We start from the raw sequence: 15,862 nt of genomic DNA, 5'->3' as shown, positions 1-15,862 counted from the left end.
TGTAATTTACACTCTGCACAACAGAACGAGTTGAATGCGTGGTTTTAATATATTAGAGCTCTCTGTTTCATTATATAAGGTGCCACTTTGCGATTGTGAGAGATAACAGATTTAACTGGGTACTCCTTTCAATTTACCTGATCCGTTTCCGAATATTAATACCAACTCCACATTTTGTACAAAACATATATCGGCCTTCATCTTCGATAAGGTCGCGAAACTCCGCTGGGCTCTGTCTCTTCATAACACTAGTTACCGATGCGCAGGCAGAGCCGTGGACCAGCTTACACCGAGAACGTGACATACAGCGAGAAAGCGATGCGTCGCCCCGATATAATGCTTCTAGTGGCTATTGAACGCGTTGACCGGCGTTCGTAGGAATGTTGTAAGCGGTGCTGTGTTTGACCACATTTCTGCATAGTCATGGCGAACTGACAAAATCAGGTACCATGTTAGGACGTAGAGGATTCGAACTTTTGCGACACACGATGTGCCGAGACGGTGCCGATAACTTCTTGCAGGTGTATCGGCTGTCCTGTTCACAAACGAAAGCGAGCATAAGCGAAGCGGTGAGTGAAAAGGTAAAGACAGTTACACAGTCAGTACTTAATTAGCAAACATATCTCGAAACACCAAATCATGGGATGATCATGTTGTCATTGTTGAGTTTGTTGGCAATTTGTTTTCAACTTGTGCAAAACGTTCATGTCATTGTCAGTGCAAGATTTATAGTCCTGTCAGAGAGAGGAGGCATTCCTCAGATTATTTAAGAGAGTAATTTCACGAAAGACGGAGTTTTTCGAAGTCTGTCACATGGTTACTACATACACTATGTGCATGATGATATGTCTAAAAGTTGTTGTTTTGGGGGTTAATATAATTATTTATTGCTTCAGTGTTTTTGACGCAAAGTTTTGTTTTGTTATTTGAAATATCATCTAATGTACATTTTTATGTCGTGAAGACCATCATAAGTGTATGGTCAGTGTGTATCTCACTCTCAACATTGTGTCTGTCACATTGTACACTTTGTAGAGTAGACTTTTGAACATACATCTTATACTGACAAAATATCCTGTCATATTTCCATATTATGCATAAACTTTGTTGGATGAACCAATAGTTTAATTTTTAAAATAAAAGCATTTAAATCTTGTCTTCACTTGAATGCCTCCAAGTAACATAACCAAGCAGTAATTGATATGTGAAACATAATTTGTACTTGACAGAAGCAGTTCAAACTGACAGGCATGATGTTACATGGTGACATGTACTTGCTTGTTGTGGTCTCGCTACTAATGCCTTGATTCGTGAGTTAAAACTAGTGACCAGAATGCAATGTATGTATTCAGAAGTGAAACAGAGTAGTGTGTACTAACCAATAAAATACAAACAAGGTTTGTTTTGCCTGATGCTGAGATTTATAGTACTAACAGTACAGAGTCCTACATTCTCACTCAATATCATGTACATCATTCCCGTTTTCTGTTTTCAGGTAGAGTCTCCTGCTTTGAAACCAGAGCAGAAATCAAATCCCTCATTCTCTGACTTCCTCACTGATACATTCGGACGTCAACACACATACCTGCGTATTTCCCTAACAGAGCGCTGCAACCTCCGATGCCAGTATTGCATGCCGCAGGATGGGGTGCAGCTCACACCGAAACAGATGCTGCTCAGTACAGACGAGATCCTAGCTCTGTCCCAGATGTTTGTCAAAGAAGGGATCACCAAGATCAGACTGACAGGGGGAGAGCCCACAGTCAGGAAGGACCTGGTAGATATCCTCAGTGAGTTGTTATACCTGTCATTGTCAATCAAGTCAGCAAACCTGACCACCCAATCCCCTTAATCGCCTCTTACAACAAGCATGGGTTACTAATGATCATATTATTCCTTAAAAACAGGTTGTTATTTTTGTCCTTCATTGCAAGAAACCTTATGATTCCTCCTTAAAGGTGGTTTCCAAATAGGTTTTACAGGCTTACATAATCTGTATACTCCCCACGGAGTTGAGCATTGACTGTCCACTGATCCACTGACCTGGGTAATTTGGTACTCTGATACACTGACCTGTATAATTTAGTGCGCTTATCCACTGACCAGGGTAATTTAGTGCTCTTATACATTGACCACGGTAATCAGTACTCTTATCCTTTGACCAGGGTAGTTAGTTCTGATGCACTGACCTCAGCAATTTAGTACTCTTATCCATTGACCAGGGTATTTTAGTACACCGATGCACTGACCAGGGTAATTTAGTTCTCTGATTTACTGACCAGGGTAATTTAGTACACATGGATTTTGTTCATATTACTTATTCTACTTCTTAAGACAAAAACTTAATTCAAGATGTTTCTTGTCAGAGGGACTGGACAGTTTGCGATCTGAAGGTCTGAAATCCATTGCCATGACAACCAATGCAATAACGTTATCCCGACGACTATCTCTGTACCAGGCTGCAGGCCTGGACCAGTTGAACATCAGTCTCGATACTCTAATACCTCCAAAGTTTGAATTCATCACTCGGCGGAAAGGTTTTGACAAAGTCCTTGAGGGCATCGACAAGGCACTGGAGTTGGGATATGATCCAGTGAAGGTAGGAACATGTGTCATATCCTTGACAATAGGCATGAAAGTGGTAATGGTGGGGTGAGGTAAAATGGGGTACAAGCTCACAATTACTGCATGCATATTTTAATTGGTTTAGAGCCCACTGAAATACCTGGCCGCAATTTTGATATAACTTTATAAGCACCTCAGTCACACACGCCGATTCTCAGTCAAACCAACCAGTCATTGTTTTACATACAGACCCCAAAGCAATTATATCCAAGAAAGTCCACACAAGTCTAGAAAATGTAGCAAGTCTAAATTTCCACAGCCTCAGGCTCTCTGATATTGAAGAAAGTCTCTGGGCTCCTTTTCATAACATTTTATTTTTTTCACTACGTTCCTTTTTTTCTGTAAAATATGTTCTTTTCAGAGACTAATTGTTGGTCTATCCTTGACACTGAGCACCAGATATCTGATAATGGTAGAAAGTAGCACAAGCCAATTTGAATATTTGAGAAGTTTAAAACCCTCAAATCGCTCATCAATTCTTAATGTGCCATTGTATGGAATAGATATACTGTAGTCATTTAGTCTTTTGAGCAGTAGGAAGTAGAAGGATCTCAAATTTCACATGACTATGAGTAGAACCTGGTTGATTGCATGAATGCTGTACACATTTAGGATTTGTCATGGAACACATTACGGACTACCCTGACTTACAGACAAGTATCTTGTAGCATTTGGCAGAGAAGTCAACCAATGCGATTTTGTCGTAGTCACTAAAATTTTCAGCATCAAACTATGCCAACACAATTGCAAATTTTATGAAATTTGCAGAAAATTCATTAGGATTTAGTTACAGAGACCAAAACATATATTTTTGTTGACTGAATGCATTTTCTGACTTCAATTTGAACTGGAATCATTGCAAGTAACAAGCGTAATTTTAGCAAAATTGTTTATCATAAATCTGAAGCTGATTTCATTACTTACACAATTTTAAGTATTTGGTTGACTACCAATTTTATGGTCAAACTGCTAATTTTGATTATTGAAACTACTATTTGTAACACTTTGGGTTTGGCATCTCTGGTGTAGACAAGACTCTAGGCAGCCCGTTTTACTTTTCAGGTAAACTGTGTTGTGATGAGGGGCCTGAATGAGGAAGAAATTTTGGATTTCGTGGAGTTCACACAACACAAGGTATGTGCATACAGTGATTTCACAGGGATCTAAGTAATCGTCACAGTTTATCTCATTTGAAACATGTGACACATTAAATTGGGAAATCAAGTTCAAATATTTTCTTAGATTATAAACTGAAAAGTTCTTTTTTAGTGAGATTAGAAGACTGCTGATATTTCTTCTATGTTTAGTGTTTGAAAAAATATATTATGTTGTTGCAGTTTGTCATCCTGTTGCTAGATGCTCTCCTGTAGCTAGTTACATTCTTGGTTGGTCCTGTTGCTATGTGTCATCCTGTTGCTAGATGCTCTCCTGTAGCTAGGTACATTCTTGGTTGGTCCTGTTGCTATGTGTCATCCTGTTGCTAGATGCTCTCCTGTAGCTAGTTACATTCTTGGTTGGTCCTGTTGCTATGTGTCATCCTGTTGCTAGATGCTCTCATGTACCTAGTTACGTTCTTGGTTGGTCCTGTTGCTATGTGTCATCCTGTTGCTAGATGCTCTCCTGTAGCTAGTTACATTCTTGGTTGGTCCTGTTGCTATGTGTCATCCTGTTGCTAGATGCTCTCATGTACCTAGTTACGTTCTTGGTTGGTCCTGTTGCTATGTGTCATCCTGTTGCTAGATGCTCTCCTGTAGCTAGTTACATTCTTGGTTGGTCCTGTTGCTATGTGTCATCCTGTTGCTAGATGCTCTCCTGTAGCTAGTTACATTCTTGGTTGGTCCTGTTGCTATGTGTCATCCTGTTGCTAGATGCTCTCATGTACCTAGTTACGTTCTTGGTTGGTCCTGTTGCTATGTGTCATCCTGTTGCTAGATGCTCTCCTGTAGCTAGTTACATTCTTGGTTGGTCCTGTTGCTATGTGTCATCCTGTTGCTAGATGCTCTCATGTACCTAGTTACGTTCTTGGTTGGTCCTGTTGCTATGTGTCATCCTGTTGCTAGATGCTCTCCTGTAGCTAGTTACATTCTTGGTTGGTCCTGTTGCTATGTGTCATCCTGTTGCTAGATGCTCTCATGTACCTAGTTACGTTCTTGGTTGGTCCTGTTGCTATGTGTCATCCTGTTGCTAGATGCTCTCCTGTAGCTAGTTACATTCTTGTTGCCAGTTGGTCCTGTTGCTTTGTGTCATCCTGTTGCTAGATGCTCTCCTGTAGCTAGTTACATTCTTGTTGCCAGTTGGTCCTGTTGCTATGTGTCATCCTGTTGCTAGATGCTCTCCTGTAGCTAGTTACATTCTTGTTGCCAGTTGGTCCTGTTGCTATGTGTCATCCTGTTGCTAGATGCTCTCCTGTAGCTAGTTACATTCTTGGTTGGTCCTGTTGCTATGTGTCATCCTGTTGCTAGATGCTCTCCTGTAGCTAGTTACATTCTTGGTTGGTCCTGTTGCTATGTGTCATCCTGTTGCTAGATGCTCTCCTGTAGCTAGTTACATTCTTGTTGCCAGTTGGTCCTGTTGCTATGTGTCATCCTGTTTCTAGATGCTCTCCTGTAGCTAGTTACATTCTTGGTTGGTCCTGTTGCTATGTGTCATCCTGTTGCTAGATGCTCTCCTGTAGCTAGGTACATTCTTGGTTGGTCCTGTTGCTATGTGTCATCCTGTTGCTAGATGCTCTCCTGTAGCTAGTTACATTCTTGGTTGGTCCTGTTGCTATGTGTCATCCTGTTGCTAGATGCTCTCCTGTAGCTAGTTACATTCTTGGTTGGTCCTGTTGCTATGTGTCATCCTGTTGCTAGATGCTCTCCTGTAGCTAGTTACATTCTTGTTGCCAGTTGGTCCTGTTGCTATGTGTCATCCTGTTGCTAGATGCTCTCCTGTAGCTAGTTACATTCTTGGTTGGTCCTGTTGCTATGTGTCATCCTGTTGCTAGATGCTCTCCTGTAGCTAGTTACATTCTTGGTTGGTCCTGTTGCTATGTGTCATCCTGTTGCTAGATGCTCTCCTGTAGCTAGGTACATTCTTGGTTGGTCCTGTTGCTATGTGTCATCCTGTTGCTAGATGCTCTCCTGTAGCTAGTTACATTCTTGTTGCCAGTTGGTCCTGTTGCTATGTGTCATCCTGTTGCTAGATGCTCTCCTGTAGCTAGTTACATTCTTGTTGCCAGTTGGTCCTGTTGCTATGTGTCATCCTGTTGCTAGATGCTCTCCTGTAGCTAGTTACATTCTTGGTTGGTCCTGTTGCTATGTGTCATCCTGTTGCTAGATGCTCTCCTGTAGCTAGGTACATTCTTGGTTGGTCCTGTTGCTATGTGTCATCCTGTTGCTAGATGCTCTCCTGTAGCTAGGTACATTCTTGGTTGGTCCTGTTGCTATGTGTCATCCTGTTGCTAGATGCTCTCCTGTAGCTAGTTACATTCTTGGTTGGTCCTGTTGCTATGTGTCATCCTGTTGCTAGATGCTCTCCTGTAGCTAGTTACATTCTTGGTTGGTCCTGTTGCTATGTGTCATCCTGTTGCTAGATGCTCTCCTGTAGCTAGTTACATTCTTGTTGCCAGTTGGTCCTGTTGCTATGTGTCATCCTGTTGCTAGATGCTCTCCTGTAGCTAGTTACATTCTTGTTGCCAGTTGGTCCTGTTGCTATGTGTCATCCTGTTGCTAGATGCTCTCCTGTAGCTAGTTACATTCTTGTTGCCAGTTGGTCCTGTTGCTATGTGTCATCCTGTTGCTAGATGCTCTCCTGTAGCTAGTTACATTCTTGGTTGGTCCTGTTGCTATGTGTCATCCTGTTGCTAGATGCTCTCCTGTAGCTAGTTACATTCTTGTTGCCAGTTGGTCCTGTTGCTTTGTGTCATCCTGTTGCTAGATGCTCTCCTGTAGCTAGGTACATTCTTGTTGCCAGTTGGTCCTGTTGCTATGTGTCATCCTGTTGCTAGATGCTCTCCTGTAGCTAGTTACATTCTTGTTGCCAGTTGGTCCTGTTGCTATGTGTCATCCTGTTGCTAGATGCTCTCCTGTAGCTAGTTACATTCTTGGTTGGTCCTGTTGCTATGTGTCATCCTGTTGCTAGATGTTCTCCTGTAGCTAGTTACATTCTTGTTGCCAGTTGGTCCTGTTGCTATGTGTCATCCTGTTGCTAGATGCTCTCCTGTAGCTAGTTACATTCTTGTTGCCAGTTGGTCCTGTTGCTCTGTGTCATCCTGTTGCTAGATGCTCTCCTGTAGCTAGTTACATTCTTGTTGCCAGTTGGTCCTGTTGGTAGGTGTCATCTTGTTGCTAGGTACCATGCATGTATATCTCTATGTTTGATCTACAGAAAGTAGATGTTCGCTTCATTGAGTATATGCCCTTCGGAGGAAACAAGTGGAACTTCAACAAGTTAGTGTCCTATCAACAGATGTTGGACATCATCAGGTCGCGATGGCCAGACTTTGATCGGCTGTCGGACCAGCCTAATGATACATCTAAAGTGAGTGCCTTGAATCATTCCTTTAAAGGAAATTATTTTGACAAATTTTGTTGTAATTCATTGAATCGTAAATTAATACAATTAAAGGTGAAATGGGGCTTAACACTTTGTTGAAGATTACTGAACTTACATAGTATCAAGCTTGTATGGAATGGTGGGCAGGACTGTTGGCACGAGCTAGTACTAGTAATAGATGGAGTTGAAGGCAGTTAGTTGAGGCTCAGTCAAGTCCTACAAGGTGTTACCCTGTTGACTGCCGATTGCTTTAACACATGATCATGAGGATATAAAACAAACTGGCAGTCTGGCACAGAGTGGGGCATCAGGTGAATGAGATAGTCCATCTCAGTTTGGTAGATCTCTAAAATTAGTTAGGGGTCCGTGGGACAGCCTAGTGGTTAAACTGTTAGCTTGTCACACAGAAGACCCTTGTTCGATTCTCCACATAGGTGTAATGTGTAAAGCCCATTTCTGGTGTTCCCAGCTGTGATATTGCTGGAATGTTGCTAAAGTGGCATAAAACTAAACTCACTCACTAACTGTAAACCCAGCATTTGTGTGGACTACATCACAAGATTAGCACAAGAATCATGACTGCAAGATTGAACCCCATCTTACCTCGCTTTACCCTCCACAATAATATGTTTCTACTCAGTGCTTGAAAGTGAGAATGTTGAATTATTTTGTTATTTGTGTTGCCATGGTTTCAGGCCTACAAAGTCCCAGGATTTGCAGGACAGGTTGGCTTCATCACATCAATGAGCGAACATTTCTGTGGTACCTGTAACAGACTCAGGATGACTGCTGATGGCAACCTCAAAGTGAGTCATTATTTCCATACCAATTTAAAGAACCTTGAGAAATCACAATCTTGGGGAGTTTTTAGTCAACAATTAATGGTCTGCATTTGACATCAGGGATATGCAATTTCAGGATCTCAACCCACAATGTGATTGTTGTAAGTCCCCTATTTCCACTGAGGAATAAACAGCAATAGTTTTCTCATGTGGTTTAGTAAATTAGTGCTGAGAACGTTACCTTTGATGGACTCAGCCCCAAGAACTGATTCCTTCAGCCATTTGGTCATACATGTTCCAGAATCCACCTGTTACAAGTCAATTTATGATCCTGAATTGTCCCCACCTATTGGTAACCCATTTTACCCAAGCAGTAATTGCCTAAAACCTACACCTGTGCTTTCCATCTTTTTTTCGTGTAGTTTGCCTTGCAGAGTTCCCTCCCTTATATATGTCAAGAGCCTATCATTATGGATTTGAATTTCAACTTACCCCAGTTATATTTCTTGGTGGTGGGGAAGATTACTGCATTGATTGTTGGTAAATTAATGACAGCATCCTAATACTCATCATACTTTTGGATGCTACTCCCATATCTTTGTACATGTTTATGATAACTCTTGCGAGACAGTGGGGTAGCCTAGTGGTAAAAGCATTCACTTACCACAACAAACATTCAGGTTGGATTTCCCTCAAGAGTACAAAGTGTGAAGCCCATTTCTGGTACACCCAGTGTTGATATTGCTGGGATATTGCTAAAAGCAGTGTAAATCTAACTCCCTCATAACTCCCTCACAACAAAGTGAAAAAGCACCTTCCCTTGTGTGTGATAATAATACGTTCCATGACCTGGTATAAAATGTTTCTGTATGATTCTCCTATTTCCATCTTAACCTTTCATCCTTGTAATAAATGAATGGCCCCTAACTTGCAGTGTTGTTAAAACCTGTGTTACCAAACTCATTCCCTTCCACTGAGGTAACACATATAATATTATTGTTCTGTGTGGCGCTGAAACCAACTCCCTTACTCCATCGTTGTAGGTGTGCCTCCATGGAGAGGCAGAGGTGTCTTTGCGAGATGCTCTGAGGAACAACACACCAGAGGAAGAGATGCTGGAGATTATTGGGGCTGCAGTCAAGAGGAAGAAGAAGCAGCATGCAGGTGCACAGAATCAGGAGCTGTCGGGAGAGATATTTGTGGGAAATTATCAGTTCAGGCTCAGTGATATGTATTGAGTTTCACATTTAATGATGGTATGCGTGTACATGACATAAATAGGAGTAGAAACTCTGGAAATGAGCAGACATCTTTGGTATTGGTAGAGCAGACATCCTGTGAGGTGAACTTATGGGAAGCAGATGTCTTGAGATTCAGACACTGTGCAGAGCAGTCATCTCAGAGCAGACATCTTGTCATACAGTCTAGTCAAGCAACTGTTCGGTAGAGCAGATGTCATTTAGAGCAGACGTCTTGTCAAGGAACTGTTCTGTAGAGCAGATGTCTTGTAGATCAGACACGTTGTAGAGCAAATTTTTTTTTAAAGCAGATCTCCTGTCATGCAGACATCTGTAGACTAGATATCTGGAGGTACAGACATGTTGTACAGAATATATCTTCTGCTGTGTCCATGTCTTGTAGATATATATGAATGTGTTCTAGAGTGAGGACCATGTCAAGTAATCCAGCAGACTATTGTCTTGTAGACTCAGTTCAATGCATAACATTGTATCTTTTCCAGGAATGCTGAATTTATCCAAGATGAAAAATCGGCCGATGATACTGATTGGTGGGTGACGATGGTTCTTTTGTTCACGTATGTACATCATTATGTGGCACACATATACAACACCACTACTTGACCTTCATCCAGGTCATCATGTTTAGTTTTACACAGATACCTGACTGTTCATACTGTTTCAGGCTTTCAGTTCTGAAATATAAGATCTTCCCAATGTTTATCTCCCGCAACACGTTTTGCAGGGGGTATTAAAATGGGCTTCTTTCATACTTCCATACACATTTGTCTTTTCCAGAGTGTAACGTTCAAACCATTCAATATTTCTTCACCAAACATAGCACATAAATAGATCTGGTGGTGTACTAGTGCTTTTTTGGTAGTTTTGGAAAACTGAATAAAATATTTGTTGCATTTCCATGGCAACATGTTTGACTTAGACTGAATTGGTGGGTGTGATCTTTTCTGGACCAGAACATCAAAACAATTGACTAAACCAAACTTGGCACATAGATAGATGTTGTGATGTCCTGGTATCTTTTTGTAGTTTTGGATTTCTGAAAAAAACATTTTCAGTACTCTACTTCCACTTTGTCAAAACATTTGACATCATCATAACTAGTAGACATATTCATGGAAAGTATTTTGCCATTGCACAGGATGTTGATGACTTTGTCTTCTTGTTAATAGCATGTATTCTGAAATAACATGAATTGCAGATTTGTTACATCCATCAGTTACCAGCCTGTTTGTTACAAACCTTATTTAATGCGCAGATATTCTTTGAATATATCTGTTATTATTGAAGCAAAGATGAAATGCTCACAATATGTGAAGTCTGGTAAGGACATGCAGGAACATTCACCTGCGAAAGCTAGAGGCTGCAAGTGTCACATAACCCATCAGTGAACTGAAACCTTTAGTTTTGAATATTTGCACCTGATGGCTGCATATAGCCACCGCCAAGTTACCATGTTCTTGTTGTTAAAAACATGCACATCGCACCATGGGAAGTCACCACGTTTGTGATGTACATTGTCATTGCATGAAAAGACTGTTGTGTGTCATATCCTTCTGAAACTGGATAGGACATCACTCACTCACTCACTCACTCACAACAGTTGTGTACCTTGTGTGTTCACAAAATCTCAGATTGTTGGTTTGAATCCAGGTTTGAGGTTACTGGGTTTGTCTGCCTATGCTCATGAGTTTTATCAAAGTGATAAATGTATATGAACGCTCTGTGCTTTCAACATACTTTTTACCAACAACCCATCATTTAACCTGAGTATTGTTCAAAGTTATATAAAACCAAACACACACTAACTTATAACTTTTTATGATTTATTGCAGATCTCATTGCCAAAACACAATCATTTAACTGCAATATTGTTCAAAGTATGTAAACTCAAACTCACACACTACGTTTAAGCTTGTGTTTTTTATTGCAGATTCCACTGCCAAGACTAATCGTTTTGATCACCTATATATACAGTCCGTAGCTTCATCTGTGATATGGCCTTTATATCGTAGAAAATGGTCTTATAAACACAAACCTGGTAGCGTTTGTCTTTCAAGAGATGTTTTAAGTGTTGCTATGGGATCCGGGTCTCACTCCACTAATCACATCAGACAATTTAGTGCCTTTCATAAGTCATATTCTTCATGCGGTGATGACAAGATGAGATACTGGGAGACTGACTTCAGAGAACGCAGAAAGGAATTGGAGGAGGACATTGACCTTGAGTCAGGTTCCAGAAACCCGCCTCAGTTAACGCACACTGATGAAAAGGGCAGAGCGATGATGGTGGACGTCGGGTCTAAACCAGAAACTGAACGAACTGCTTCAGCAGAAGGGAGAATAGTTTTGGGAAAGGAGGTGTTTGATCTTGTCAAGGAAAATGGAATTAAGAAAGGTGATGTTTTGACAGTTTCACAAATTGCAGGGATAATGGCAGCAAAGAAAACCGCTGATTTCATTCCTCTTTGCCATAATATTCCTATTTCGAAAGTTGAGCTGACATTTACTTTCGAGGAAGAGGAATACAGTATCCTTATTAGGTCGTCTGTGAACACTAGAGGTCAGACAGGGGTGGAAATGGAGGCCCTGACAGCTGTTTCCATGGCAGCATTAACCATCTACGATATGTGTAAAGCTGTCACGCATAACATGGTAATCAGTGAGATCAAGCTGCACTTCAAAACAGGAGGACAAAGGGGGGATTATTTCAGGGGATAAATTTGAAAATATATGTTTCCAGTCAGCCCTAAAGGGCCATTGTCCTACCTCATATTTTGTGAAAGTTGATAAGAAGGATGTTACAATGCCCAGGAACTTCATGATACGTATGCCCACCCAATCACATTCTCCAAAATCCTGGATCCGCCCATGCTTAGTTTCTGTTCAAGCAGAGTTTAACCATACTCCCTCACTGCTCACTTACTCAGTCATCCATGTTTTCTATGCTTGCACCACACTGGTCCAGTGCTGACTTCCATATTTAAGCAGAAAGATTTCCTTCAGCTAATGGTTCCTGAGTGGAGCATAAGCAGATTTATGAATACTCTCCAAAGGCCAGACCAGACTTTTTTTTTAATTACAGATCCACCCTTTTTCAGATAAAGAAAAATCAAATTGATTAATTTTCCCCCCATCAAAAGAAAAAATTCTAGTGTTTTTATTTGCCAAGAATGTAAACTTACACAATTTTCTTTTCTTTTTTTACCCTCCTGTCATTATAGTCTCTGAGGAAAAAAATCTGAAAAACAAGAAATAAAGTTAGTCTGGCCTGAATATATATTACTGCAACAGTTGATGCATTATTCAGATGTTTGAGGTTGATTTAGTTTTATTCTTACTTGAAATGTGCAGTCAATATGTGTGTTAAATTAGAAGTGTTCCAAATATATACTTTCATCCCCAGCTGCGTGTTTAGCGCGAAACAGGGCATATAATGTTAGGCTGCGTCCATCCATATGTACATACGGATTGGAATATCCTAAGAACCGTTTGACTACATTCTTTTCACATTTGGTATCTAGGTTTATCACAGTAAAAGAAAGGTCTCAGTCAGGTTTGGTGACCTTGACCTTCATCTCAAGGTCAAAAGGGGACTTTAGGGTTTTACATTGTCAGCGAGATATCTCAAGGACCGTTCACTGGAATTTCTTCATATTCAACACCAAGCTTTATCGAGGGAAGGTGCAGAGGGCAGTCAATTTTGGTGACCTTCGGTTAATTTTCAAGATCACAGCAACTTTTAGGAGTTTCATACTCTGGTCAATGTTTAAGTGACTCTTCAAAATATTTTGGGGTTTGAACAACTACAGTGCAAGATATCAAGAGAGTTTGAATGTAATGTTTTTGTTGACATTTTACTTCATCATAAACTAAAACCTTGACTTTCATTTTTTTTTAAGTTTGATTTGATAACATGCAGGGGATTGTCACCATAATGACAGTGCTTGTGTACATATTTAGATGTTTGAGAGCATTAAGACATTAAGACTAGTGGTTGACATAAGTAGTGTCTGAACTTCATTCTGTAAATGTCATTTATGATTTCATTTGTCAGAGGTATATGGGTTTAACACTTAAACCATTTAGTACATATAATATTTTCTTGACGATTTGGCTGAAGTGTTGCTTATGTGATGCTAAATGTTCCCACTCACTCTAACGATAACTGGCTCCTAATAGTTAAACTTGTCATCAAGTCTTTAGCTTGTCTCATGAGTCTCCATAATAACACAGAAATGCTTTTACTAATGGTATAAACTGAAGTCACTCTAGGTGTCTCTGAATCCCAACTTCTTTTGACCATTAATTGAATATTAATATATATGAGTTATTTTATGTCTGAGACGTAAATCAAAATCTGTGATTTCAACATGTTTGATTGGCCTAGATATTGTAAATATTGGAAAATGTTGGAAGGTTGTGTATCATTTGCTATGATGTATTTGAAACTTGTATTTTTACCCATGATTGTTAATGAATGAAATCTGTACAACTAGCTTTTTAGTGCGAGTTCAAGAATATATGCACATTTTTATTGTTGTTCTGTATGATCCTTTGGTAACAGAAGCTTAATACCAGTCAGTGTATTGCATAAGAATGATATTATGATTGACACTGACAGTAGGGTGGTGAAGTACATGTAGTCCAGTGGATAGTGTGTCAGCTCATAAGATCAGGGACCCAGTTTTAATTCACATTACTGGTTTCCCCACCATGATATTGCTGAAAAACTGTTAGGATTCATAAAAAATTAAATTCTTCTTGGCCACATTTTTTTTCAAAAATAACGAGGACTTTCTTTTAAATTTTTTTATAGAAAAAAGGTGATGAGGGAGGAACATCTTTTTATTTTTTTTCGGTCAGAAATACAGCTTGGGACATTAAGTTTAATGACTTGTACATTCAGTCACACTTGTTCTTACAGACACTTATTCTTATAGTGGACAAATGGATGATCAGGATGAAGCCAAATCAAAATTATTTTTTGGAAATGGCAATAAAAAGTTGTTACGCCCACAAATAAAAGTGACATGCCAATGCCCGAAAAACATTTCTCTTCTTTTATTTAGCCTTACTATACCCACTCATTCCATCTGGCAGCCATGTTGGATTGACTGATATCAGTCACTGCTCTACCTTACACATACGTTTTAGACCTATGTTCCACAGAAGTTTTGGTAATGATCTGGTGGTCAAACTCCATGGCTTGATTCATAGACATTGATTGCTACAGATTGTGATTTCTGCTTAATATCAATTACTGGATTGTGTGGTTTCAAACTTGATTGTTTATAGGCTGCTGTCATATGGTTCGAGAAGTGCTATATTTTATCAGCAGAGAATTGAAACTAATGAGAGATATTCTGATTAGGATTTAAGGAGATGGACAGTCTTTGATGAAATGTTTTCCATTTCTCAAATTGTTGTATTTTTTATGCATTTACGTATCTGTGTGTATTTGTTAACCAGATGATGATGATTTGTTGATGAAGAAAACAAATAAACAGTTTCCATTTCATTCACCTGTGTTTGTTTCATCTCTCACTGAATGACTTACTCAAGTGCTAAGTGAGGTGATGTGTACTGCTGTTTATTGCTGTGCTCAAGATAATTGCATTTATGTGTGTACTGATCCATGAACATCGAGGTTGAATTGGCCTTAGCAACCCATGCTTGTACTAAGAGGCAATAAAAGCCATCAGGTGGTCAAACCTGCTCACTTGGTGAACACATCCCAATTGCGTAGATCAATGTCCATAATGCTGATCACTGGATTGTCTGGACTCCATTATTTACGGATCCCCACCACATAAGTGGAATATTGCCAAGTATGTTTATCCTCTGTATATGTTTATTGTTTGAACCCATGTCTTTAGGATATTTTCGTTTATCATTTACGAACAAACGTATTCTTGAAGTTGCTACTGGACTCAAATTATGCAGGTACTACGAATTTGACTCGACCACGAAAACAGCGGGGAGTCAACGGTATAAGGGAGACAACTCTTGACACTTTCTTGCCCCATGTGTCAAAACATATTTGCACGAAATTGAAGTTGAATATTCTCCAAGTAGTACCACATGTGTTTGAACAGGTTTGGGTAATTATGCCGGATCAAGTGGAGAGGGGTTGAAAAACGAGCAGTATTTTAGATATTTTAGAGTTTCAGATACACGTTTTCCTCCTCCTTGCGTTGCTATCTGCTATCACAGGCTGAATCTTGGATTCGCTAGACCCGGGTTACGGTGTTGTGGATCCTGGACTTCCACTTTGGCTCTTTGCTGACTTGACGTGAATGTGTGTTTATCTTTGAATACGTGCACAAATATTTCCACTGAAGTCAACACGAAGTGGACTCGAACTCGAAATCTTTGTTTCCTTCGTCATGAAACCGCTCGGTGCAAGGAAGAGTTACTTCCCTTCCACCTCTGCGCGAAACTTTACGAACAGCTTACATCCAGCATTAGATTAGTACATGAAATTTGCTTAATCTATAAGAAAATGAATAATCAGAAAAGTATTGTGCTCTTCTAGAGATAGTCAGGGTGATCAAATGGCTCATTCCGTTGTAAAATAAACCTAATTGTGTTCTGTAATGTTTGGAATTACTTAACAGACTTGAAGTGAAAAAAGACACTTTCTTCTCAAAATGGCACTTT

General features: G+C 39.8%; 2 protein-coding genes across 3 annotated transcripts; both read left to right on the top strand.

Moving 5' to 3' along the window:
* Positions 1–277: 277 nt before the first annotated feature.
* On the top strand, positions 278–14,720 carry LOC137294714 (molybdenum cofactor biosynthesis protein 1-like). 2 transcript variants are annotated; one of them, XM_067825792.1, is made up of 9 exons: positions 278–581; positions 1,496–1,790; positions 2,367–2,599; positions 3,688–3,759; positions 6,994–7,146; positions 7,857–7,967; positions 8,987–9,107; positions 9,685–9,759; positions 11,133–14,720. In XM_067825792.1, the coding sequence occupies exons 1-8, from the start codon at positions 450–452 to the stop codon at positions 9,738–9,740; spliced, it is 1,173 nt and encodes a 390-aa protein (XP_067681893.1). In that variant the 5' UTR covers positions 278–449; the 3' UTR covers positions 9,741–9,759; positions 11,133–14,720. The 2 variants fall into 2 exon arrangements, with proteins under 2 accessions (XP_067681893.1, XP_067681894.1); XM_067825793.1 differs by having other exon boundaries at positions 282–569.
* LOC137294715 (cyclic pyranopterin monophosphate synthase-like) lies at positions 11,189–14,720 on the top strand. Its single transcript, XM_067825794.1, has one exon. The coding sequence runs from the start codon at positions 11,279–11,281 to the stop codon at positions 11,918–11,920; it is 642 nt and encodes a 213-aa protein (XP_067681895.1). The 5' UTR covers positions 11,189–11,278; the 3' UTR covers positions 11,921–14,720.
* Positions 14,721–15,862: the final 1,142 nt, after the last annotated feature.

Source organism: Haliotis asinina, chromosome 8 (genome assembly GCF_037392515.1).
Source record: "Haliotis asinina isolate JCU_RB_2024 chromosome 8, JCU_Hal_asi_v2, whole genome shotgun sequence".
In the NCBI taxonomy this organism is placed as follows: Eukaryota; Metazoa; Mollusca; class Gastropoda; order Lepetellida; family Haliotidae; genus Haliotis; species Haliotis asinina.
Note: the sequence above shows the minus strand (reverse complement) of the source record. Positions and strands in the feature narration are given on the sequence as shown.